Source organism: Triticum aestivum, chromosome 2B (genome assembly GCF_018294505.1).
Source record: "Triticum aestivum cultivar Chinese Spring chromosome 2B, IWGSC CS RefSeq v2.1, whole genome shotgun sequence".
NCBI lineage: Eukaryota > Viridiplantae > Streptophyta > Magnoliopsida > Poales > Poaceae > Triticum > Triticum aestivum.
In genome coordinates, this window is record NC_057798.1 from 375964959 (window position 1) to 375989538 (window position 24580).

Consider the following 24580-nt stretch of genomic DNA (forward strand, 5'->3'; position numbering starts at 1 on the left):
GTGTACCTTACTAATGCTCATAGTAGCGCCTGGGTATTTGATATTGGTTCTGTTGCTCATATTTGCAACTCGAAACAGGGGTTACGGATTAAATGAAGATTGGCTAAGGACGAGGTGACTATGCGCGTCGGAAATGGTTCCAAGGTCGATGTGATCGCTATCGGCACGCTACCTCCACATCTACCTTCGGGATTAATTTTAGACCTGAATAATTGTTATTTGGTTCCAGCGTTGAGCATGAACATTATATCTGGATCTTGTTTGATGCGAGATGTTTATTCATTTAAATAAGAGAATAATGGTTGTTTTATTTATATGAGTAATATCTTTTATGGTCATGCACCCTTGATGAGTGGTCTATTTTTGCTGAATCTCGATCCTGGTGAGACACATGTTCATAATATTGAAGGAAAAAGATGCAAAGTTAGTAATGATAGTGCAACTTATTTGTGGCACTGCCGTTTAGGTCATATTGGTATAAAGCGCATGAAGAAACTCCATGGTGATGGGCTTTTGGAATCACTTGATGCTTGTGAACCATGCCTCATGGGCAAGATGACTAAGACACCGTTCTCCGGAACAATGGAGCGAGCAACTGACTTACTGGAAATAATACATACCGATGTATGCGGTCCAATGAGTGTTGAGGCTCGCGGCGGGTATCATTATTTTCTGACCTTCACAAATGATTTGAGCAGATATGGGTATATCTACTTGATGAAACATAAGTCTGAAAACATTTGAAAAGTTCAAAGAATTTCAGAGTGAAGTGGAAAATCATCATAACAAGAAAATAAAGTTTCTATGATCTGATCACGGAGGCAAATATTTGAGTTACGAGTTTGGTCTTCATTTGAAACAATGTGGAATAGTTTCGCAACTCACGCCACCTAGAACACCACAGCGTAATGGTGTGTCCGAACGTCATAACCGTACTTTATTAGATATGGTGTGATCTATGATGTCTCTTACTGATTTACCGCTAACGTTTTAGGGTTATGCTTTAGAGACGGTTGCATTCATGTTAAATAGGGCACCATCTAAATCCGTTGGGATGACACCATATGAACTGTGGTTTGTCAAGAAACCTAAACTGTCGTTTCTTAAAGTTTGGGGCTGCGATGCTTATGTAAAAAAGCTTCAACCTGATAAGCTCAAACCCAAATTGGAGAAATGCGTCTTCATAGGATACCCAAAGGAAACTGCTGGGTACACCTTCTATCACAGTTCCGAAGGCAAGATATTCATTGCTAAGAATGGATCCTTTCTAGAGAAGGAGTTTCTCTCGAAAGAAGTGAGTGGGAGGAAAGTAGAACTTGATGAGGTAATTCTACCTTCTCCTGAGTTGGAAAGTAGTTTATCATAGAAATCAGTTCCAGTGATTCCTACACCAATTAGCGAGGAAGCTAATGATGATCATGAAACTTCAGATCAAGTTACTACCAAACCTCGTAGGTCAATTAGAGTACGGTCCGCACTAGAGTAGTATGGTAATCCTATTCTGGAAGTCATGTTACTAGACCATGATGAACCTATAAACTATGAGGAAGCGATGATGAGCCCAGATTCCACGAAATGGCTTGAGGCCATGAAATCTGAGATGGGATCCATGTATGAGAACAAAGCGTGGACTTTGGTGGACATGCCCGATGATCGGCAAGACATAAAAAATAAATGGATCTTCAAGAAGAAGATTGACACTGACAGTAATGTTACTGTCTACAAAACTCGACTTGTTGTGAAAGGTTTTCGACAAGTTCAAGGAGTTGACTATGATGAGACCTTCTCACTCATAGCGATGCTTAAGTTTGTATGAATCATGTTAGCAATTGCCGCATTTTATGATTATGAAATTTGGCAAATGGATATCAAAACTGCATTCCTTAATGGATTTCTTAAAGAAGAGTTGTATATGATGCAACCAGAAGGTTTTGTCGATCCAAAAGGTGCTAACAAAGTGTGCAAGCTCCAGCGATCCATTTATGGACTGGTGCAAGCCTCTCAGAGTTGGAATATATGCTTTGATAATGTGATCAAAGCATATGGTTTTATACAGACTTTTGGAGAAGCCTGTATTTACAAGAAAGTGAGTGGCAGCTATGTAGCATTTCTAATATTATATGTGGATGACATATTGTTGATTGGAAATAATACAGAATTTCTGGATAGCATAAAAGGATACTTGAATAAGATTTTTTTAATGAAAGACCTCGGTGAAGCTGCTTATATATTGGGCATCAAGATCTACAGATATAGATCAAGACGCTTAATTGGACTTTCAAAAAGCACATACCTTGATAAAGTTTTGAAGAAGTTCAAAATGGATCAGTCAAAGAAAGGGTTCTTGCCTGTGTTACAAGGTGTGAAGTTGAGTCATACTCAATGCCCGACCACTGCAGAAGATAGAGACAAAATGAAAGTCATTCCCTATGCCTCGGCCATAGGATCTATCATGTATGCAATGTTGTGTACCAGACCTGATGTGTGCCTTGTTATAAGTTTAGCACGGAGGTACCAAAGTAATCTAGGAGTGGATCACTAGACAACAGTCAAGAACATCCTGAAATACCTAAAAAGGACTAAGGATATGTTTCTCATTTATGGAGGTGACAAAGAGCTTGTCGTAAATGGTTACGTCGATGCAAGCTTTGACACTAATCCAGATGACTCTAAGTCGCAAACCGGATACGTATTTATATTGAATGGTGGAGCTGTCAGTTGGTGCAGTTCCAAGCAGAGCGTCGTGGTGGGATCTACATGTGAAGCAGAGTACATAGCTGCTTTGGAAGCATCAAATGAAGGAGTCTGGATGAAGGAGTTCATATCCGATCTAGGTGTAATACCTAGTGCATCGGGTCTAATGAAAATCTTTTGTGACAATACTGGAGCAATTGCCTTGGCAAAGGAATCCAGATTTCACAAGAGAACCAAACACATCAAGAGACGCTTCAGTTCCATCCGCGATCAAGTCAAGGAGGGAGACATAGAGATTTGCAAGATACATACGGATCTGAATGTTGCAGACCCATTGACTAAGCCTCTTCCACGAGCAAAACATGATCGGCACCAAGACTCCATGGGTGTTAGAATCATTACTATGTAATCTAGATTGTTGACTCTGGTGCAAGTGGGAGACTGGAGGAAATATGCCCTAGAGGAAATAATAAAGTTTTTATTTATATTTCCTTATATCATGATAAATGTTTATTATTCATGCTAGAATTGTATTAACCGGAAACTTAGTACATATGTGAATACATAGACAAAACAAAGTGTCCCTAGTATGCCTCTACTTGACTAGCTCGTTAATCAGAGATGGTTATGTTTCCTGACCATAGACATGTGTTGTCATTTGATGAACGAGATCACATCATTAGATAATGATGTGATGGACAAGACTCATCCGTTAGCTTAGCATATTGATCATTAAGTTTTATTGCTATTGCTTTCTTCGTGACTTATACATGTTCCTCTGTCTATGAGATTATGCAAGTCCCGAATATCAGAGGAACACCTTGTGTGTTATCAAACATCACAACATAATTGGGTGATTATAAAGATGCTCTACAGGTGTCTCCGATGGTGTTTGTTGAGTTAGCATAGATCGAGATTAGGATTTGTCACTCCATATATCATAGAGGTATCTCTGGGCGCTCTCAATAATGCTCATCACTATAAGCCTTGCAAGCAATGTGACTAATGAGTTAGTTACGGGATGATGCATTATGGAACGAGTAAAGAGACTTGCTGGTAATGAGATTGAACTAGGTATGATGATACCAATGATCGAATCTCGGGCAAGTGACATACCGATGAAAAAGGGAACAACGTATGTTGTTGTGCGGTTTGACCGATAAAGATCTTCGTAGAATATGCAGGAGCCAATATGAGCATCTAGGTTCCGCTATTGGTTATTGATCGGAGATGTGTCTCGATCATGTCTACATAGTTCTCAAATCCGTAGGGTCCGCACACTTAACGTTCGATGACGATTTGTATTACAAGTTATGTGTTTTGGTGACCGAAGTTTGTTCGGAGTCCCGAATGGGATCACGGACAGGACGAGGAGTCTTGAAATGGTCGAGGGGTAAAGGTTCATATATTGGAAGGTTATATTCGGACATCAGAATGGTTCCGAGTGATTTGGATATTTTTCCGGAGTATCGAGGGGTTACCGGAACCCCCCGGAGAAGTTTTGGGCCAACATGGGCCTAAGGGAGAGAGAGGGAAGCCCGCGGGGGGGGGGGGGGGGGCGTGCGTCCCCCTCCTAGGGAGTCCGAATAGGACAAGGAGGAGGGGGTGGCGCCCCCTTCCCTTTCCCTCCCCCTCTCCTTCCTATTCCCTCCGGTGGAAAAAGGAAAAAACGGGGCCGAATCCTACTTGGACTAGGAGTCCAAGTAGGACCCCCCATGGCGCGCCCCTCCTGGCCATCGGCCTCTCTCCCCCCTCCTTTATATACGTGGGCAGGGGGCACCCCGAAGACACATCAATTGTTCTCTTAGCAGTGTGCGGTGCCCCCCTCCACAGTTTACTCCTCCGATCATAGCGTCGTAGTGCTTAGGCCAAGCCCTGCACGGATCACATCACCAACACCATCACCATGCCGTCGTGCTGACGGAACTCTCCCTCGACCATCTACTGGATCAAGAGTTTGAAGGACATCATCGAGCTGAACGTGTGCTGAACACGGAGGTGTCGTACTTTGGTACTTGGATCGATTGGATCGTGAAGACTTTCGACTACATCAACCGCGTTAACCTAACGCTTCCGCTTTTGGTCTACGAGGGTACATGGATACACTCTCCCCCTCTCGTTGCTATGCATCTCCTAGATAGATCTTGCGTGATCGTAGGAATTTTTTTGAAATTGCATGCTACGTTCCCAACATTTTTTTGAAAGTTTCTTCATTGAGGACTATTCTTGTGTGTTATGTCACAAACATGATTTAGAGACTAGAGACCACCTTTTCTTCCATTACCTCTTTGCCAAGATCTGTTGCTCATATCCGTGTCCAACTTGCGCTCCTACTCATCAAGGCTTGCAGATAGAGATTGAGCACCTAAAACCCTTTTGGCTCTGCCTTTCTCTCTTGAATTATCCTTGTTTGTTAGGCAATCTGGACAACTCAAAACAATTTTATCTTTGTCTACTCTAGTGGGATATTGTTCTACTCTAACGGTACGGGTTTCCTTAGCTAATTCATTCATCATTTTTAATGCTTCCTCTATCGAAGACCCTAACTTATTGAAGTGGTTATGCATCTTATTATTAATTTTCCTCTAACTTTTAAATACTTGGCATATTATTTTTTCTCATGTCCAATCCCCGCATAAGATGCTCCAACGTTATTTCTGTTTTATTGACCTTTATTTGTGGGGCTCCATCTAGATTTTCCATAGCATAAAAAGCATCTAGGGTGTGACTACCCAAGAAATTTCCTCTTGTTATTGTATCTAGAACGAATCTATACCAAGTAGTAATGCCAACATAAAAATTCCTAAGAAGTATTGTGGTAGATTGCTTATGAGTAGACCTATTTTGAGCGTCATGTATTCTATACCAATAATCTTTTAAACTTTCTCCACCTCTTTGTTTGAAATTAAGCACTTCTAGCTCAGGTGTGATAAAAACAAGTGAAGAACTAGACATGATTACAAACTAGAACAAAAGTAGCAACTACGAATTTTATGGCCTTTTTAGAAATTTTCTGGGCAAGCAAAGATGCAAGCAAACAAGAAAAAAAGTAGCTAAGCAAGATAGATAACAAGAATGTAATGTGGTAGTATGAAGAACCTGTTTGTTTGACAGGAAACTCCCCGAAAATGGTGCCAAAAATCTTGCTTGCTCTCTCGTAAGAGTGGTTGGGTAAACCCGTGTGAAGTAACCTAGCAATACGTATTTCCCTAAATAGAGAAAGAAGGTTTATTGAACTAGAAGGAGTTCTTTCAGCAAACAAACCACTGGTACCTGCACACAAAACATATCACAAACTTGCCCCCAACACGTTAAGATGGTTGTCAAGCTTCTTGTCTTGTCAGTTATAAGATTAAGTTGCACAGTATGGTACAAATTGATAGGTAAATAAAATGGTACAACAAATAATAGTAATTTTGATGAAGATTCCAGTAATGGAGAATAAACCCAGGGGGCATAGGTTCACTAGTGGCATCTCTCATAAGCATAATTGTGTAGGGTGGTGAACAAATTAGAGTTAGTCAATTTAATTGCAATATTAATATTTATGACCATGACAATTCATCTTATAATCTCATATAAGCATTATGTCTGTGATATGTAGATCGTCATGCAACTGCATCTACTACTAATACTCCACCCCAAGACCGCTATCCAGAATGCATCTCGAAGTATTAAGTTCATGATAAACAGATCATTGCAATAAGCAAGATGACATAAATTTAGATAGTAAAATATCTAGCAATATGGCAAGAAACCATCATCTTATTCTTAGTGGCAACAATACAATACATGTCTTTTCCCTTTATGTTATTGGGGCACCGCAAGGTTAGAACCCACAACAATGCACAACTCCCTATGAATAAACTACTCATCAAACTTGGCCAAAGAAGACAAATGGGTCAGAGAGCATACAAAGCTATTCAATTATACAACAAAAAAACTCAAAAGTTTCAATTGATTTCAATGATCAGTCTGATCATAAAGTGACAATTCATCATATCCTAACAAACACACTACCAATTACATTAGTTTGATCACGATCATGTGAGGCGGCTCACGATAATGTGGTATTGAAGAACAAGAGAGAGAATATGACATCTAGCTACAACTATGGACGTAAGGTCCTAAAGGAACTAGTCACACATGATCATGGAGGGAATAAGGTTGATGAAGAAGCCTCTGACAATGGATTCCCCCTCCGACAGAGTGTTGGAACATGCTTTCAGATTGGATCTCCTCGGAACAAGAACTTGTGGGCGGAAAAAAATTGGTACCGAGGGTTTCGCTAATTATGAGATTTATAGGCGAAAGAATGGAGCTAAGACGTTCACAGGGGGGCCATGCAGCCTAGGGGTGCGGGTCAACCCTTGGCCGCACCCCTACCCGCGTGGGGCCCCTATGGGGCCTCTCGTCTAGCTTCGGTGCTTTCCGAACTTTTCTTGTGGAGAAAAAAATCGTATTAAATCCCGATGGCATTTTGACCCTCACAGATATTGATTTTGTGAAAAATCAAAAACCTGTATAAAACAATAACCGACTCTCGGCACTAAATTAATGGTTAGTTCAGAAAAATAATAAAAACTGGTATAAAAGGTATTCAAAAGCGATAATACAATAGCATGAAATAATAATAAAAATATAAATACGTTTGTGACGTATCAAGAATCAGGTGTAAAGTAGTTTCCATCAACGTCAAATGCCCCCATGGCTTGATCCTATTCAGCACTCTCGATGACACTTGATCGATCCCTTGAAATTGAGAACATGCTCTTCCGCATGCTCTGCGTTTGCAAAGACTGCCTGCATCATCACCGTTTCATCCGCATAGTCCACCTTATCGGACGACTCAACGTAGTGCTCGTATACGTAGCCCATGTCTGAATTCATTGCTTCGAAGAAGAGACAATAAATTAGCATGACCACCAAACACTTGTGGGGCGTGGTTTGACCCCCTACGGGGCTGATAGTACCTGCGCGGCGGATGAACAAGAGGTGTGGACTGACGGCGAAGGACAAGTGGTGTGGTGACTGGGTGTAGCGGTGGAGGTCGCGGAGATCCGTAAAGGGTTTGGCGGGCGGTCAGCGTGATAGAGTGTCACTGTGAGCCAGGGAGTAAGCTGTCACAGAGAAAAAGGAAGGATGAAGACATGAGTCGAGATGAGGTTTTGGTGGGCTATGGCGTCCCGGACTCCTGTAGAGCGTCTCTAATTTGTTTTCGGTTTGTGAAAGAACAGAGTCTGAATTGTTCCACACACCAATACAAAATGACTTTGCATGACAAACTGCGTCTGAACAAGTTGGGATATGCCCAACTCCAGCGTGCTACCCCATACCGTCGGTTTGGAGTAAAATGAACAAATCAGACGGCCCAGCGCGCGACGGCTTGGACCCATCTGGTCCGTTTTGTGTCCGGGCCGACCCATTTCGAGCGCAAACATGCGCGCGATTTGGGTCGCGGTGGAGGGCAAACGAATGCCTCGTTCGTCCGCGTCGAGGCCGCGTGGCAGGCGGCCACCTACCTCCCACCGCCCGACATAAATGCGCACGCGCGGTCGGCCCCACCTGTCATCCACCTAGCGAACGGTCGATTTCCTTCTTAAATGGGGAAGTCTGGACCGACCATCATCTACCCCCCACTCGAGCCCTTGCTGCCTCCTCGAAACCAACACCCCAAACCCTAGCCTCTCCCCGTCCCCGATCTCGCCGGCCGGCCACCTCGCAGCCATGGGCTTCTGGAACCACGGCCGCAAGGGCAAGCACGACCATGAGGCTAGCTCGTCGTCAGGTCGCCGCCGCGGCTCCGTGAAGGAGGAGTCTGCATCACCGCCACCACGTCGGACCCCCGCGCCTACCCCATTCACCGTCGGCCCTACGGCCGGCGACGAGCGCGACCGGCAGTACATCACCGCGGATGTGTGCCGCCGTTATTGGCAGATGAGGACGCCGCTCCCCTGGAGCGACGTGCACCTGTCCAATAACTGGCACTTGTCCGCGGATCGGGTGTCGATCCCGCCGGTGCCTGTGAGCGACCGTGCGCGCTGCGAGGAGGTTGATCACCGCCGCCGCCTCCTCCCCGACGACCTGTACTACGACGCCAGGTACGCCCCAGACTCCACCCTCTGGGACACTTGGTTCCAGGACGGGCACGACATGAGGCGCGCCTCGTTTTTCGCCGGCACCTCCTCGGGGCCGCGGCGGCCACGTGAGCGTCGTGCAGCGCGTGCTCCCCAGGTGCGCGGGCGTACACGGGTGCGCGGCCTCATGCCCACGCCGTCGCTGTCGCCTTCACCGTCGCCGTCTCCGTCTCCACCACCACCACCTCGCATGACAGTGGAGGAGGAGGCTCGGCTCATGCAGCGTGTCATGGAGGACTCCATGCGCACGCACGATGAGCGCCAATGGGAGGGCCTCGAGGAGATGATGGCCCTCTCTGCGGCCGGCGACGTCGCATCCCCGAGCTGGAGATGGTGAAGGCGGAGGCGTGATGGAGGAGGAGCCGGTGGCCGCGTTCCACCCGGGCCTGGTGGGCCAGCAATGGAGCTGGTCGTGCACGGCTTCGGAGATGGCCGATGCCGTGGGGGACGTGAACTGGTGCCCCACGCCGCCGCGGTCACCGGAGCGGGAGGCCTCGCCACGGGAGGAGGTGATGCAGGCACCTCTGACCTCCCAGCGCGTCCCCGTCTACCACGCACCGCCGTCCCATCTCTGGACGCCGCCGGACTACGTCGACCTCGTCAGCGATGACGACGACAACGACGGCCGCTGAAGACGGCGACGGGCACGGCAGAAGTGCGCGAGGGGCGTTTTCTCTCTCCGTTTTTTATGTTAATTATGGCAATGTGAATCGTGGAACTGGGCCGTTTTGTGGTCGTAAACCCCCTAATTAAGTTTATGTTTTTATGTTTGCGTTTGTTATATATTTTTCCGCATTTTATTTTAGGTTTTTGCATTTTTTTTAATCACGTCCACCCCGAACATGATTTGGGGTGCGGCCACCCGTTGGGCGCACCGACAACCCAAGCGACCCAAAGGACATGGGCCGCCCCATTGCCGCCCCAAACGGACAAAAACAGGCCAAAACGGACGTCCGTTTGAGGTCACGCGCTGGAGTTGACTTAACCTAGGGCATGTTCGTCAATCGACCGCTCCAAGAAATACGTGAATCTGCAGAACATCACTTTCTTCACTCCGTGTTTTCTGCGCTGGAGTTGGCCTTAACATAGGGCATGTTCGAAAATCGACCGCTCTAAAAAATACGTGAATCTGCGGAGCATCTCTTTATCCACTCCGTGTTTTCATCTGAAGCTCGGGGTCGTGCGGAGTGGCGAGACTCCGAACAGGCCGCTAGTTGGAGACTACTCTCACGAAACTCAACGCCGCTCCGAAGTGCCAGCGGCCGGCTGGGCCCCGCGACAGAACCCCTACGCCGGCGTCGGCGGGATTTTACAGGTAAGCACCCCCATCCCTTGACGTCTAATTCTCAGGAGCCCGAGGCTCAAAGCGAAAAAAGCTGAACAATTTTCGAAGCGCCCGGGCGGGGCCCAGACCAAAGCGCGGAGAGCGGGACCGGGACCAAACCCAGCCCGGCAACCTTTTATTTTTCGAGTTTATGCATCCGGCCCCCGGAAACTGTCGATAATTATATGGACCGGCTCGCTTTGGTTCGCTTGACCCCCTCGGATACTCTTCCCCGGCTGCTGCTGTCTATTGTATGCCTCCGCTCTTCCACTCCTCTTCTCTTCTTCGTCTCCCGCCGCCTACCACCTCGCACGCTCCTGGCGGCATTGGCCGAAGCCCGAAGGGGAGGCAGGGCCGGCGGCTGGGCTCGGCTCCGGCTACGACAGGGGAGGTGAGCTGAGAGGGACTGACCCCTTGCCTGCCCGCTGCTCGGTCTTTTTCCCCTGGAAATTCCTGATGTTTTTTCTTTCGGATTGAGTTTTTAACTTTCGAGCCGCAGTTCTGAGTGACTGGTGGTTTGAGAGTCTAGGGCCTGGTTATTTATCCAAGTATTTGGCCTGGGGGCTCGCCGGCGGTGATTTCCGGCGGGCGTTTCGGTCGCCTTCTCGCCGAACCAGTGCTGGAGGTTTATGCGCATTCACTACTGCTCGCTAGGGTTCTAGGAGCGTTTTGGCGGCGTTGTTTGAGCCTTTTTTTTACCACTTTTGGTGTTTCGCCATCTCGGACGAAATTTTGTTTCTGTTTTGAATTCCGGCCTCAAACTTACTGCTGCTACACGTTTCTTCCTGACCTTTAAAAGTTTTCTTTTTCGAGAAATGAGCTTTAAAAGTTTCGCATATTTTGGTACGACGTCGTGATTGCACGATTTTTCCGTCTGATTGGTACTAGCTCGCGTCACACCCTTGGTCATTTCCGTTGAGGCGTTGACGAATTCGGCCACTATTTCAATTTCTGAACTGGCGTACAGGCTCCATGCCAAGGGAATCTGCGTTTTTTGTATTGAATTGTTAAGCAATTTGCTGACCCTTTCATCCCTGTCACACTAATTGGGTGTTTGCCTGTCTCTTTGCAATCCAGCTCACTCATGTGTTCAGTTGCCAAGAGGTTGTTGGCTTGACTGACTATTAACGCATTGGAGGTGAACCCGGTTGAGGCCTTTATCCTGCTCGTCGGGAATGGAAGCTCCACCGGAGGCACCAAAGCCGGCAGATGCTAAACCGGTGAAACCTCGACCATCTGCACCCACTGCCAGGATTGCGTCTTCGTCGGTCAAGAAGCGGGCTGATGTTACCTCGGCACAGTTGAATGTGTCCCGGTCTTCGTTGATGAAGCCTACCTCTACCGTGACCGCTGGTTCGGTGCAGAGAAGAAGCAGCACCGGAACTGCCGGGAAGCAACAGGAGAATGGGAGCTCAGTTGTTGCTAAGAAGGTTAGTCCTTCGCTGTCGGATGCGGCCAAGAGGAGTAAACCGGTGTCAGTCCCCACTGTTAGTTCCAGACCTTCACTGGAGAAGAGAACATCTTTGGTGTCTGAGAGGACCAAGGTAGATTCGGTGAAGAAGCCTTCTGTTAAGGCATCGCCAACTTCAACACTGAACAAGGTCCCATCCTTGACAGAGAGCTCCAATGGCAGCAGCACGACTGCCAGTTCCAGGAGAATGGCATCAAATGCTTCTCTGCACTCACCACGGTCCTCTTCAGTGACAAGCAGTGTCACAAAGAAATTGGGTTCTCGGACGTCATCGGGGGACAAGGGTTCTTCTGTGTTGAGCCGGAGGAAGAGTTCGACTGCTGATAGTCGTGACTCACGGTTTATGATGCTGCCACAGGTGGATCTGAAGGCTAGCGATGAAGTGGTTAGTGTTGCTTTTCTGCTTGTTTATCAATAACCAAGATGATTGCATCATGTGGTTGTTTTCTTCCATCCAACATATTTTCTGCTGCTACAGAGACTGGATTCAAGAGGTCACAGGGTTCGTAGTCTGAAACAGTTGAGATTAACACCTAAACTTGAGGTAAAGTGCATTCAGCCTCTCATTTTCTGTTTTCCAGCATGTAAAACTCGCAGCTTTTTGTGCTTTTGAATAACTAGAGAGAAACAATCTTGTTAATTTGTATGGTAGTTGCTAAACTTAGCAAGTGTGCAAAGATATATACAACCAGCATTGCTTATGCAATGTCATGGATAAAATGACTGCTAATTATATTTCTTGTTTCTAGTTTGTGTATCTACGGGACAATCTGTTATCAAGTTTGGAGGGCATTGAGATACTCAACGGCGTAAAGGTATCCCCTCATTCCCTTTTTATTGACCATCCTTCATCTTCATGTGCAATATTTTTGTTGATTCTGGTTTTGCTGTGCTATGTGTTTCATAATATTTCCAGGTTCTTGATTTGAGCTTTAATGACTTTAAGCTCCCTGGGTTTGAGCCTCTTGAGAATTGCAAAGTCCTCCAGGTTTGTGCTTCCCCAGTCATATTCACTGAACACATAGAAGGCTCATGTGCACTAATTTTATTTATACTGAACTATGTAGCAACTTTATCTTGCTGGAAATCAAATAACTTCACTTGCCAGCCTTCCCGAATTTCCTAACTTGGAGGTATGGTAATGTTGTCAACTTAGTCTTAGCAGTTAACAGTCGATCATTTACTTATTTTGACAAAGCTAAATCTCAGCCTCGTATTTCTCTTGCTGCACCAGTTCCTTTCTGTCGCTCAAAATAGGTTGAAGTCACTCTGTATGGCCAGCCAGCCTCGACTTCAAGTGAGTTTGCTGATTTTGTCTGACTTGAACATAATTAAATAAGCTAGTTAGACCTGACTTTGTTTTTGTATAGGTGTTAGCAGCCAGCAGAAATAGAATATCAACTTTGAGGGGATTTCCACATTTACCTTCTCTGGAGGTAGTTTTTCCTCAGTTTTAGTTATAAGTAATTTACATTGCTTATTTTCTTATCAAGCTAGGTTATATCAGCATGTATCTCCGTAACTTAGATGGTAGCCTTTAACTTGATGTTGTTGAACCTTATATGCGACAATGGAGCAATTCACTTCACTCTTGATGATGATATGATGTTCGCACGAACACTTGGAACCTGAATTTTATGTATAAGAATTATTCAAATATATGAAATTGCTCAAGAGTATTGTTGCATGAAGATTTAGCATAGTTGGCTCACATGTGCTATATTAAACTCAAATTGCCTTCAGAGTTTACGTGTGGAGGAGAATCCACTTCTTGAGATGCCTCACTTGGAAGCTGCTTTGATTTTGCTTGTAGGCCCTACTTTGAAAAAATTCAACGACCGAGGTATGCCCAAACATGCTTTTCACTGTCTTGCGTAGTTACTAATTTTGATTGGCCAGTCTAATAAGAAATAGCTGTCTTGATGTCTGATCTTAAGCTTATTGCTGTGGTAAAATCTCATTCAATTGGGTTATCGTTACTCTGCATGAAAAAGCAGGTGATGATGTTACTTGAGATATTTCCAGACAAACCACTTTCCATTTTCTTTTCCTTGAAAATGTCGCCATACGAATAGTTTTCTTTTTATGCTGAGAGTTGAGGTAGCTCAGTGTCAATTCTTTGTTGGCATGCATAGTAGGGACATGACTGCTGTGATCTTCTGTTGATAAATTGATCAATCATGTGTAGTGCTGCATTGTTTGTGTTGGATAAGTATAGATGTTTGGTGTGACCTGAATATTTTCTAATTACACTAAGATTTTTCATATTCTGAAGTGTGAATTTGATGCAGATCTGAATCCCACCGAGGCTGAGGTTGTGAAGCAATACCCTGCTCATACAGCTATTTGCATTCGTGATGGTTGGGAATTTTGCTCCCCTGAACTTGCTGCTGGTATGATTTTACTGCACAGAAACTTTGTTTGTTGACTTCTTTTGTCGTTGTTAACACATTTTCGAAGGATTACATTTTAGACTTTTAGTATAATCTGTATTCCTTAAAGACATGTGTTTGGTTAGACACACGTCTTTATGCTAGTGCATGATGCCAAAGGATTGTGTGTCAGAGTGGTCAACCTGGCGTTGCTTCTCAAGGCATGTCATTTTTTCCTTTTTGAAGAAGGGAATTTGAATTTTAATGCATGGTACTTTTGTGAATAATACTAGGTTTCATGTTTTTTAGGTCTTCTTTGTTCTCATGAATAAAACATAGGTAGCATGCCAAGGCTTGATGTGACTTCATGAACTAAAGCTATATGATACATATTTGTTACCTGGTTCTTGACTTCTTTAGTATCCTTGATAGCCTAATTGCACATTTTTTTTGTTTTAATTCCATGAACAGATTCAACATTCTCCTTCCTGCTTGAGCAATGGAAGAATAAATTGCCCTCGGACTACATAGTGAAGACAGCTTATGTTGACCATCCATTTGAAGAAGACCCCTGTCATTGCCATTTTAGCTTCACAAATCTTAGTAGTGAAGGTAAACTAGTCCTCAAATACCAATGGTTTCTAGGTGGCAAGACACCGACAGGTTTTGTGCCTATTCCTGAAGAATTAAGCGAGGTACAAATACTCCTCCTAAAGTTATTTGCGTTGTAAAGATCTGGTGTTTCAGACCTTTTTGTAGTTTGTACGGTCATCCATGGTGTTTTTGTTTATCCCAACTACCCGTTTCAGCTAGCGCTTCGCTCAATATTAACCAGCACCGGTTGATAGACCTTAAGAATGCAAAAGTAACCTTTATATTAGGGCTGCACACCAAGATTGTCAAACATGATTGACGCCAGCAGTTAGGCACTTCCGTCCTTTTGCTCCTTGTCCATTAAAATTACCTAAAACTAAAAGTACTGAATAGATCGCCATTACATGCGGGTGGATAAGAAATATTAACCACAAACTTGCATCATACAAAATTAGGACCAAATTAATGGCTCGATTAAAACCCTTGCCTCCAGAGTGCACATATTATCTTCCGCAATTTGCATTTTCATCTATCATCCACTTCAACCTTATTTTCTCTGCTATTGTATTTTGCAAGTTTCATGTCTCTACTAGTTTTCTATAGTTCTACCAGTTTTGCCATGCTACCATCCTTTTCCAATTCTAAACTCCTGCTATATGTAAAATCTAAGGTGTACTGGCCGAAGAGGGAGGATATTGGAAGATGTTTGAAAGTTGAATGCACTCCAGTACTGAATGATGCTGAATTCGCGCCCATCTTTGCTGTATCTTTACCTGTTTTTCCAGGTATATCAAACAACTCACTGAATATTAATAATAATTGATTCTGATTTCTAGTAATTCTATAATTGGCGCCAATTTTGCATGTAGTAAGTTAGATAAAATGTTTGTACTTAATTATGGGGCCCCTTCAGTAAAACTCCTCCGAAGCTTTATTTGCCTTGCTGCAAGATTTCTAGCTTTTTTCTTTCTTGTGAGAGTAGAAATAGTTTTTCCCTCTGTTAGTACTTGTGCACAAATAATTGCCTTTAGCAGCCATTATTTTGGCATACTAGACAAGAGTACCCTGTATTATCCATTAACACAATGCTCTTATGGGTGGTCAAACAGCGTGCTACTCTACTACTCCCTCCGTCCGGAAATACTTGTCATCAAAATGAAAAAAAGGGGGTGTATCTAGACATATTCTAGTTTTAGATACGTCCATTTTTATCTATTTTGATGACAAGTATTTTCGGACGGAGGGAGTATATGGTGGCACAGCACTACATAGTTCAAAGGTTTTCTTATTCCGTTTCTGTTTACCAGGGACTGGATATCCAAAGGTTATCAATCTAACAGTAAATGGTGAACTAGTAGAAGGAAATGTACTCAAGGGTGTTCCTCAGATTGCTTGGTGTGGTGGGACACCAGGGAAAGGTGTTGCAAGGTTTGTTTACCTCTTTACCCTACTAACTTCTACCATCTTTATTTGCTTAAATGAACATTTTATCAAATGCTTTTATTTCCCTTGCTATTTTTCTTATACTCTCTTATCCATATTACTTGTCTTAAATTTGTCTAGATACAGATGTATCTAACATTTTTGTGTTAGATACATCTGTATCTAGACAAATCTAAGACAAGTAATATGGATCGGAGGGGGTAGTAAGGAATGCCATTGACTTGTTAAATCTCTTTTGGGTCTAGTTGGTTGAGGCGAACATGGAACGGCAATGCTGTAATAGATGGAGCCGAAGGGATGGAATATCAGCTAACTATAGATGATATTGATTCAAGTTTGGTATTTATGTACACGCCTGTTACGGAAGAAGGCGTTAAGGGGGAGCCACAATGCACAATGACAGATTTTGTAAAGGCTGGTAAATACTTTTCTCTGCAATCCTCTTGGTTGCCCCTGTCCCTTACTCTCTTGATTCTTAAATGTTCGTCTATGACATTATTTCAGGCACACCATCAGTTAGCAATGTACACGTTGTTGGAGATACTGTTGAAGACAACACAATCAAAGGAAACGGAAAATACTTTGGTGGCAAAGAGGGACTTAGCAAATTCCAATGGTTCAGAGAGAAGGAAAATGGGTATGCGCCATTTTTGTGGGATCATTGTATATATTGAATATAAAGTATAGATCACCTTTTGTGTATATATGGTTTAGATCTTTCATGACAGCCAAGCATTGCACTCGTTACAACTATTACCAATCTGTGTCTTGACCGCTTATTCTGCTTACGCAATGAGGTTTTTCCTGTATGCCATTGTCATGAGCGCAGACCCACTTCCTAGTAGAGATCAAGTAGTGTGGGCCTTAAGCCAATTAAACATAAGGATGAAAGGGTTGTCCTCTGTAGAGATTAGATATGATTTCATCTGTTATATTAGTTGCTCAGGGCTAAGAGAGCCATCTATATAAATAATCATGTATTGGTATTGATCATGGAATGAATGAGAGTATGAACTAGTACAACTCTAATCCCAGTCCGTCCCTTCTATCCCTTCCCAACCTGCGAGATGGCCAGCCTACCCTCGGTCCTCGCTTCTTGGAGCATTACATCCGGTCCATTCCTGTCAGCTTCATCGGTCTTGGGCCCAGTACCAAATTTAGCTTTTGACAACCAACAACAACAACAACAACAAAACCTTTAGTCCCAAACAAGTTGGGGTAGGCTAGAGGTGAAACCCATAAGATCTCGCAACCAACTCATGGCTCTGGCACATGGATAGCTAGCTCTTTGTCGATACTCCAATCCTTCAGGTCTCTCTTAACGGACTCCTCCCATGTCAAATTCGGTCGACCCCGCCCTCTCTTGACATTCTCCGCACGCTTTAGCCGTCCGCTATGCACTGGAGCTTCTGGAGGCCTGTGCTGAATATGCCCAAACCATCTCAAACGATGTTGGACAAGCTTCTCCTCAATTGGTGCAGATTAGATTTTGGGTAATTTCATCTCCATAAGAGTGGCTGAGTTTTTACGTTGGCTCGCCAAGCCTATCACAACCCTCCTCCTTTACCCGGGCTTGGGACCGGTTATGTTGAGACAACATAGGCGGAGTTAGCTTTTGACAACCAGTTCCAGGAAATTTATGTGTAGCCAAACAAAAACGACCAAGACTTTATTTTCAATTTGGACAGAAATAGTAGATCTTAATAAGATTCCAAGGAAAGGTCTTTGGTTGAGCGTTTGTACTTTCCTCCTGGGAGCACCCGACAAGTTTTCTTCTGTAAATGTTTCCTTATCCTTCTGAAGCAAAATAATATTTTGATTTGTCCTATGCCTTGGTTAACTACTTAGGTTCAACCGTTCAACTGAACTTTGCAACCACATAAGCCGACCAGGCTTATCTCGTCTCTTACGAAATAGCAATTCAGGAATTGGTATGCCTTCTGAGAATCAGGACTGCTAAAACCAAATCTTACATGGTCATGTACGATGTCTAAGGTATCATTCTTATGTTGTCACTAGGAAGATCCTACTTACACCACCCATTGTGTCTGAACAGATCTTTTGGTCTGAATGGTCAGTAGATGCCTTTACATAGCCAGATTAAATAGACCGAACATTATTGGACTGTGGTTGTACCAATAGAATGTAATTTTGATGCCCCTTGCTGCCGACATCTTCATTTCTGATGTTGGCCTCTAGGCACCTAGGACTGGGAGTTTCCACCATTTTAAGAGCAATATTTCACAACTGAATGTAAACTTATAAACTAAATAAGAAATATGAAAGAATGATTTATCTTTAGTTGCTCTGGTTGAGCACTAGTCTAGCACCACACACAATGTGTAGAAATTCATGTAGTATGTTATTTATGGAAACAACTACTTGATTTCGTGCAGTGGATTTCTTCTAGTGCTGTCGAATAGCACACAATACACACTAACCAAGGAGGATGTGGGCTGGTGCCTCAAATTTGTATATACTCCTATCAATCTTGAAGGTCCGTTCGACTGTCCACTGTTTGTGTGAATTGATATTTTGTTATACTAAATTATATTAGTGTCTTTCCAGGTCAGGAGGGTGAAGTTGCTTTCGCCATAACAGAGGCAGTAAGGAAAGGTAGCAACTAATGACGTTTGTGCCCATTTTGCAGTTAAAGTGTTAATGTTTCTGTGCTTTACAATAATGTTGCTATTAGCTTTGTGATCACTTTGCTTTACTTCCCTTGCTTGGTTAGCTCCTCCGAAAGTCTTCGATTTGAAGATTATTGGTGAAGCAAGAGAAGGAAGCAAGGTATCTGTTACTGCTACCGTCACAGGTGGAACTGAAGCATCCAGCAGGGTTCAGTGGTTCAAAGCATCTTCATCTGAATTTGTGAATGACCATGAGCTTGAAGCCCTTTGTACATCTAAAGTCTCCAAGGTATGTTAAATTTTGTTGTCTACTTCTCTCGGTGTTGCAGCATTACTGAACCCGTAGTCATGTTTTTAATAGAGATATGGTGAGTTACATTCTCTTTGTGAATTTTATGCTAGACATTCCGCATTCCTCTTGGTGCTGTTGGATGTTATATTGTTGCAAAGTTTACTCCTGTGGGACCTGATGGCGAAATGGGTGCACCAGCCTATGCTATATTAGGTGATGTTGTGGAAAGTAAGTTCATGCTCTGTCAAACTCAACTATTTTGCCCTAAATACCATTTTGTGTTCACACTTTTGATAAGGATGAATATTCTGTTCACAACTCTCACCAGTGGCCATTTGTAGTTTTGTCTACCAGTTCATTATCTGCCCCCACTTCAATACTAAATTTATGAATGGTAGATGACCTAATTCATTTATTGAATGGGTGGCTAGAAGTCTTCTACAGTTCCACTGGACTATCTCCAGAAATTTCTTAGCCAGTAGATTTTGGCATTTCTCCTGTTTATTATTGGAATACTGGGAGCATTATATTCATCCAAAACTTTTGTAAGGTCATGAAGTTCCAAATCATTCACTTTTGAGTTTTTGTTTTTATTTGAGCAAATATGAGCATCTTGTGGTTTACCTCTTTGTTCTCGTGCTGTTGCCATTTGTTTCCTAAATTTGACAGCTTGGTTATATTTCTCCTCTGTTGCAGCATTGCCGCCCAGTCTGAACTTTTTGACAGTCACTGGTGAATTCTCAGAGGATCAAATGTTGACTGCATCATATGGGTATGTTGGGGGGTATGAAGGAAATAGTCTATACAGCTGGTATCTTCATGAGGTATTGTTATACTTTCTTGTTTGTAACTTAGTTCACACTGATTCTCAGTAAATAGCACTCATCATGCATATTGGACTTCTAGAAATGCATATATTTAGCATATACTCCTTGGGTACTAGCTATGTTCTACCTTTCTTTATGCCACACTGTTGCTCCACTTACAAAAAGTTTGACAGACTGAGGATGATGAAGGCAGCCCACTTTCAGAAGCGTCTGGTTTGCTACAATATCACATTAAAAAGGAAGATGTTGGGAAGTTTGTCTCTTTCAAATGCATACCTATCAGGAATGACGGTATTGTTGGTGAGCCAGGAGTTTTCATGGGAAATGATAGAGTTACACCAGGTGCACATTCCCCTTTCTCCTGAGCAATTTCTCAAATAGGAGATCACTTTATGTGCCAAGCAAGAAGCTGACTGGGTAAATGAAGTAGGATTCTTTACGGATGCCTAATATGCTTTTGCGTCGTGACATGATGCCGAGATTGTATATATGTCAAAAACAAAGGAGTAGAATACTTTCAGTATGCCACTTAATTCTCTTTTGTGGGTTGGTTGCTTTTTTATGGCTGAGTTATCTTTCCTGACTGTAGTTTTGACATAGCCTAGATGTTTACTAACCAATAAAATTCGTCAAACAAAATGATTTCCAATGCACTGACTAATTAAATCTCACTTCGCCTTTAACAGGAAATCCGAAGCTACTTTCTCTTGAACTAAATGGTGAGGCCATTGAAGGGACAACTGTGGTTGCCAATAGAAGATACTGGGGAGGAGAAGAAGGGGACCCGGTATTCCGTTGGGTACTGGTAGGTTCTTATTGAAACACCATTATTGTTTTACATAATGATGAATTGTAACTTCTAACAGATTGGGTAATACCAGTGGCATCCTTAAAAACGAACTTTCTTTTGTCTGTAGACAAGTTCTGATGGAACCCGGAATGAAATTGATGGCGCAACAAGTTCATCATACAGCTTGAAATGTGATGATATTGGCTTCTACGTGTCTGTCTCATGCGAGCCTGTTAGAATTGACGGAGTTCATGGTTCTTTGGTGTCGACAGAAGCAATCGGTCCTATTATTCCTGGTACATGAGCTGACAATTTTATCTCGTGGGAAAATAAGCCCTTTTCTTTAGCGTTTGCTTCTGTACACATGTGCATGTGGACACACATTTCCTCCAATCTATTCATTGATGTAATAGCACTGGCTAGCTAAATGGACCAAAATCCCCTCATATACTTGTTTGCAGGACCACCGGCATGTCGATCACTTGACCTAGCTGGCTCTATGCTTGAAGGTGGCCGGTTGACCTCTCATGCTGAGTATACCGGAGGGTAAGCTACACTGCCAATGGCCCAGGTTATGCCTAATGAAATATACTGGCCGATTGATTTGATTGCTTCTTTTTCTTCTCATTCTAGTATTAAGGGAAACTGCATCCAGCAATGGTTCAGATTACATGATGATGGTAGCAAGGACGAGTTGATTGCCGATGGTCAGTGCACATTAAGTTTCTTTTTAAGGCTTGCGCGCTATCAGATACAGTTGCTGTTTTTTCTCCGTTGGAGCAGAATTAATGTTCAATTGTTTGTCTCTTCTTAGAATGTCTAGATCTTGTTCTAGCTGACGTTGATTGCCGAATAGAGGTTATATTTACACCTGTACGAGAAGATGGAGTGCAAGGATCACCTAAGAGCGTTTCTTCGGATATTATCTTACCTGGTTAGTGCTTCTTCCAAAATGTTCTACTGTTTCCATCAGTGGAGAAGCCTACAGTGCAGAAAGAAAATACCTAGTAGCTTCATTGTTCATTAATCATTACATGGATGGTCCTTTGTGATAATCTGGATCCTGTAGGAAGTAGATATGAATTCAGCTTTGAGCATAGCGTGCCCAAACTCTATACTAATTTTAATCTAAAGCATTGTCTGTTTGTTAATCTACCATTGACACAGGGGAGCCCAAGGGTGTCAGTCTTGTTATACCAGAGTGCATTGAGGACAACGAAATTTCTCCTATAAAAGCCTATTTTGGTGGCAAGGAAGGCACTGGAAAATATACTTGGTTCCGAACTACAGAGAAGCTTGATAACTTGGAACCTGAGCTAGTGGCATCATGTTCAGAAGTTGTCGGAGAAACCTTGTACGTTCTTTTACTGATTGCATCAAGCCTTTTACTTTTGAAGGATTTATGTTAAGAGCTAATTCTTTGTTTGAAATAATGCAATGTCTAACAGATTGTACAAACCTTCATTGGTTGATGTTGGCTTCTACTTGATCCTTTGCTGGGTTCCTACACGATGTGATGGAAAGACTGGCGACCCACTGATGGCTATCACTGATAACCCTGTCATGGCAGGTTGCCATTTGATCTGTTCCTACTTGACGTTGCTATGTATTAAGTATTTACTTCCTGCAGATCCTTACTCTTGTATGAAATTTGCAGCTTTTCCATCTGTTTTGGATGTTAACTTGAAGAAGACAAGTTCAGACTTATACAGTGGAGTAGGCATTTATTATGGTGGATATGAGGGATCAAGCTTGCATAAGTGGTACCGGGAATCTAGTGATGGGACCAGGATTTGTATAGATGGCGCTACTTCAAGTACATATGAAGTGGCAGATGCAGATTACAGCTGCCATCTGTTGTTTGGGTAAATCATTTTAATTAAGTCTATTTTTGTCTTAACACTTTTTATTGGAATAACTTGATGGAATTGTTTATTCTCATCTTAGGTTAGATAATATAGTCCATGTGAAGAAACCTTCGTGGCATGTTATGTTTTTTTTTTTACTAAGTCGTTCTACTGTTTTTCTTCTCAAATATGTTATGATCCGTAATTCATCCAAAAATCATGTTCCAAAGGATTTGTCTGCAGAATGTTGCTTCTGTTGTATATTTCATCGTTCTAACATAAATGACAAAACATCTGATGTACTTCCATTCGAATAAAAAGTAACTATTATGGATAATTTGGTTGAAAATTACCGGGCGTGATCTTTCCTGATGTCTAATATGCAGTATGTGTTTGCAATTCTTGGCAGGTATACCCCTGTTTGTTCAGATGGGGTCATTGGCGAAGAAAAGTTCTCTGAACCATCTGATATAATCTTTCCAGGTAAGCTATACGTCTCTTGACCTATTTGATATATTGCTTCTATGTTCTCATCTTTATGTAACTGAATCTTTCTGTCGCAGAGCAACTCAAAATCGAGACCCTTTCATTCAAAGGAAATCAAGTTGAGAGAGAAACACTTGCTGTAGTTCAGCAAATTCCAAGAAATGAGACTCAAGAGCATATATGGGGTAACTACAAGAAAGAAATAAAATACCAATGGTAAGAAAAGGGATGTAACATGTATATCTTTGGATATACTTTGGTCAATATGTGTATAACATGTACTGTATATCTTTGTGCAGGTTCGCCTCAAATGGATCAGGAGTGGACCTGTCTTTTGAACCTTTGGCTACCGAGTGTTCTCGTTCATACACAGTACGCTTTGAGGATATAGGCCGATGCCTTAAATGTGAATGCATTGTTATTGATGTATTTGGACGATCCAGTGAATCGGTATCAGCTGTGACCTCCCCTATTTTGCCAGGTCTTTTCTACTGCTTATATTTAGATCCAATGTGTTCTTATTTGTTCAATGTGTGCTTCTGCCCTCTCCATTGAAGTTCTTTTGGCTGCTAAAAGTAAATAATAGTTCTTTTAAGGGCTATTGCAATATTTGACCCAAACATGAAGATCAAGTTGCACTTGTATTGTTGATAATTGGTATTCAGTCTCATGCAAAGTTACAGTAATATCTATAATCAGTGGTATTTGTTTTTTAACAGGAATACCAAAAATTGAAAAACTGGAAATTGAAGGAAGAGGTTTCCACACCAACTTATATGCTGTTCGGGGTACCTATAGTGGTGGCAAAGAAGGCAAGAGCAAGATTCAATGGCTTAGGTCAATGGTTGGAAGCCCTGATCTTATCTCCATACCTGGTATGGTTACTTTGTACCTATTTAATTTTTTTTACCCAATCAACTATTCTTCTAGACTTTGACACGATCTTTACCTGCGCTCGACTTCTTGTGCAGGTGAAACTGGAAGGATGTATGAAGCAAATGTTGATGATGTAGGGTATAGACTTGTTGCAATTTACACACCTGTGAGAGAGGATGGGGTTGAGGGACGACCTGTTTCTGCTTCAACAGAGCCGATTGCTGTTGGTACAGTCAAATTACCTACCCCCATCCCTATAGAAAACATACTTACCATCTTTCCCACCAATGTTTTCCTATTACCATTTACTGCAATTTTACTATTTTTGAACTTAAGAATGTAACATGCTTCTATAGAATGGAACATGAACACGTGGCAGTACATACATGTGGTATTTATGATAAATATATTCAATCAGGGAATCATTATTTAAAATCGTCTTGGGCTCTTAGCTATTCTAGTCATTGTTTCCATACACCCTTCACTAGTTTGTCATATTAATTTTCGCTTTCATCTTATTCAGAGCCTGAAATTTACAAGGAAGTAAAACAGAAGCTTGACGACGGTTCTGTCAAGTTTGAGGTGACAACCATTTCTTCTCTTAAATTCTCTTTTTTTCTGTAGTTCAGAGCTAACATGAATAGTTCAATCTCTGTTTGACAAACTGTTAAAATAAGTTTAGTTTCCTATTCACTGTTGCCACTGAGAGATAAGTAACGGTTGTGAACTCTTCCCACTAAATTCTGAGTCTGAGAAAAATTCCATGACGATGATTATTTGTGCTCTCTGGAGCGCAT

The 24580-nt window shown here is 42.7% G+C and overlaps 1 protein-coding gene across 2 annotated transcripts in view; it reads left to right on the forward strand.

Annotated features, from left to right (window-relative positions):
- The first annotated feature begins 10376 nt into the window (after positions 1-10376).
- The window catches only part of LOC123045004 (187-kDa microtubule-associated protein AIR9), a 16203-nt gene continuing 1999 nt past the window's right edge, over positions 10377-24580 (forward strand). The window contains exons 1-35 of one of the 2 annotated variants that reach the window (XM_044467915.1): positions 10377-10546; positions 11233-12011; positions 12105-12170; positions 12376-12441; positions 12543-12614; positions 12694-12759; positions 12861-12923; positions 12997-13062; positions 13370-13469; positions 13918-14019; positions 14470-14693; positions 15263-15377; positions 15900-16020; positions 16281-16453; positions 16540-16672; positions 18432-18532; positions 18604-18651; positions 18770-18954; positions 19068-19185; positions 19654-19781; positions 19958-20126; positions 20471-20589; positions 20702-20870; positions 21036-21120; positions 21208-21281; positions 21389-21508; positions 21742-21928; positions 22023-22144; positions 22232-22439; positions 22831-22904; positions 22985-23123; positions 23207-23388; positions 23627-23782; positions 23879-24010; positions 24307-24365. In XM_044467915.1, coding sequence (XP_044323850.1) covers positions 11331-12011; positions 12105-12170; positions 12376-12441; positions 12543-12614; positions 12694-12759; positions 12861-12923; positions 12997-13062; positions 13370-13469; positions 13918-14019; positions 14470-14693; positions 15263-15377; positions 15900-16020; positions 16281-16453; positions 16540-16672; positions 18432-18532; positions 18604-18651; positions 18770-18954; positions 19068-19185; positions 19654-19781; positions 19958-20126; positions 20471-20589; positions 20702-20870; positions 21036-21120; positions 21208-21281; positions 21389-21508; positions 21742-21928; positions 22023-22144; positions 22232-22439; positions 22831-22904; positions 22985-23123; positions 23207-23388; positions 23627-23782; positions 23879-24010; positions 24307-24365 — 4623 coding nt within the window. In that variant the 5' untranslated portion in view covers positions 10377-10546; positions 11233-11330. Of the gene's footprint in view, positions 10547-11232; positions 12012-12104; positions 12171-12375; positions 12442-12542; positions 12615-12693; positions 12760-12860; positions 12924-12996; positions 13063-13369; positions 13470-13917; positions 14020-14469; positions 14694-15262; positions 15378-15899; positions 16021-16280; positions 16454-16539; positions 16673-18431; positions 18533-18603; positions 18652-18769; positions 18955-19067; positions 19186-19653; positions 19782-19957; positions 20127-20470; positions 20590-20701; positions 20871-21035; positions 21121-21207; positions 21282-21388; positions 21509-21741; positions 21929-22022; positions 22440-22830; positions 22905-22984; positions 23124-23206; positions 23389-23626; positions 23783-23878; positions 24011-24306; positions 24366-24580 lie in introns of both variants that reach the window. The other variant, XM_044467914.1, reaches the window with a different exon arrangement.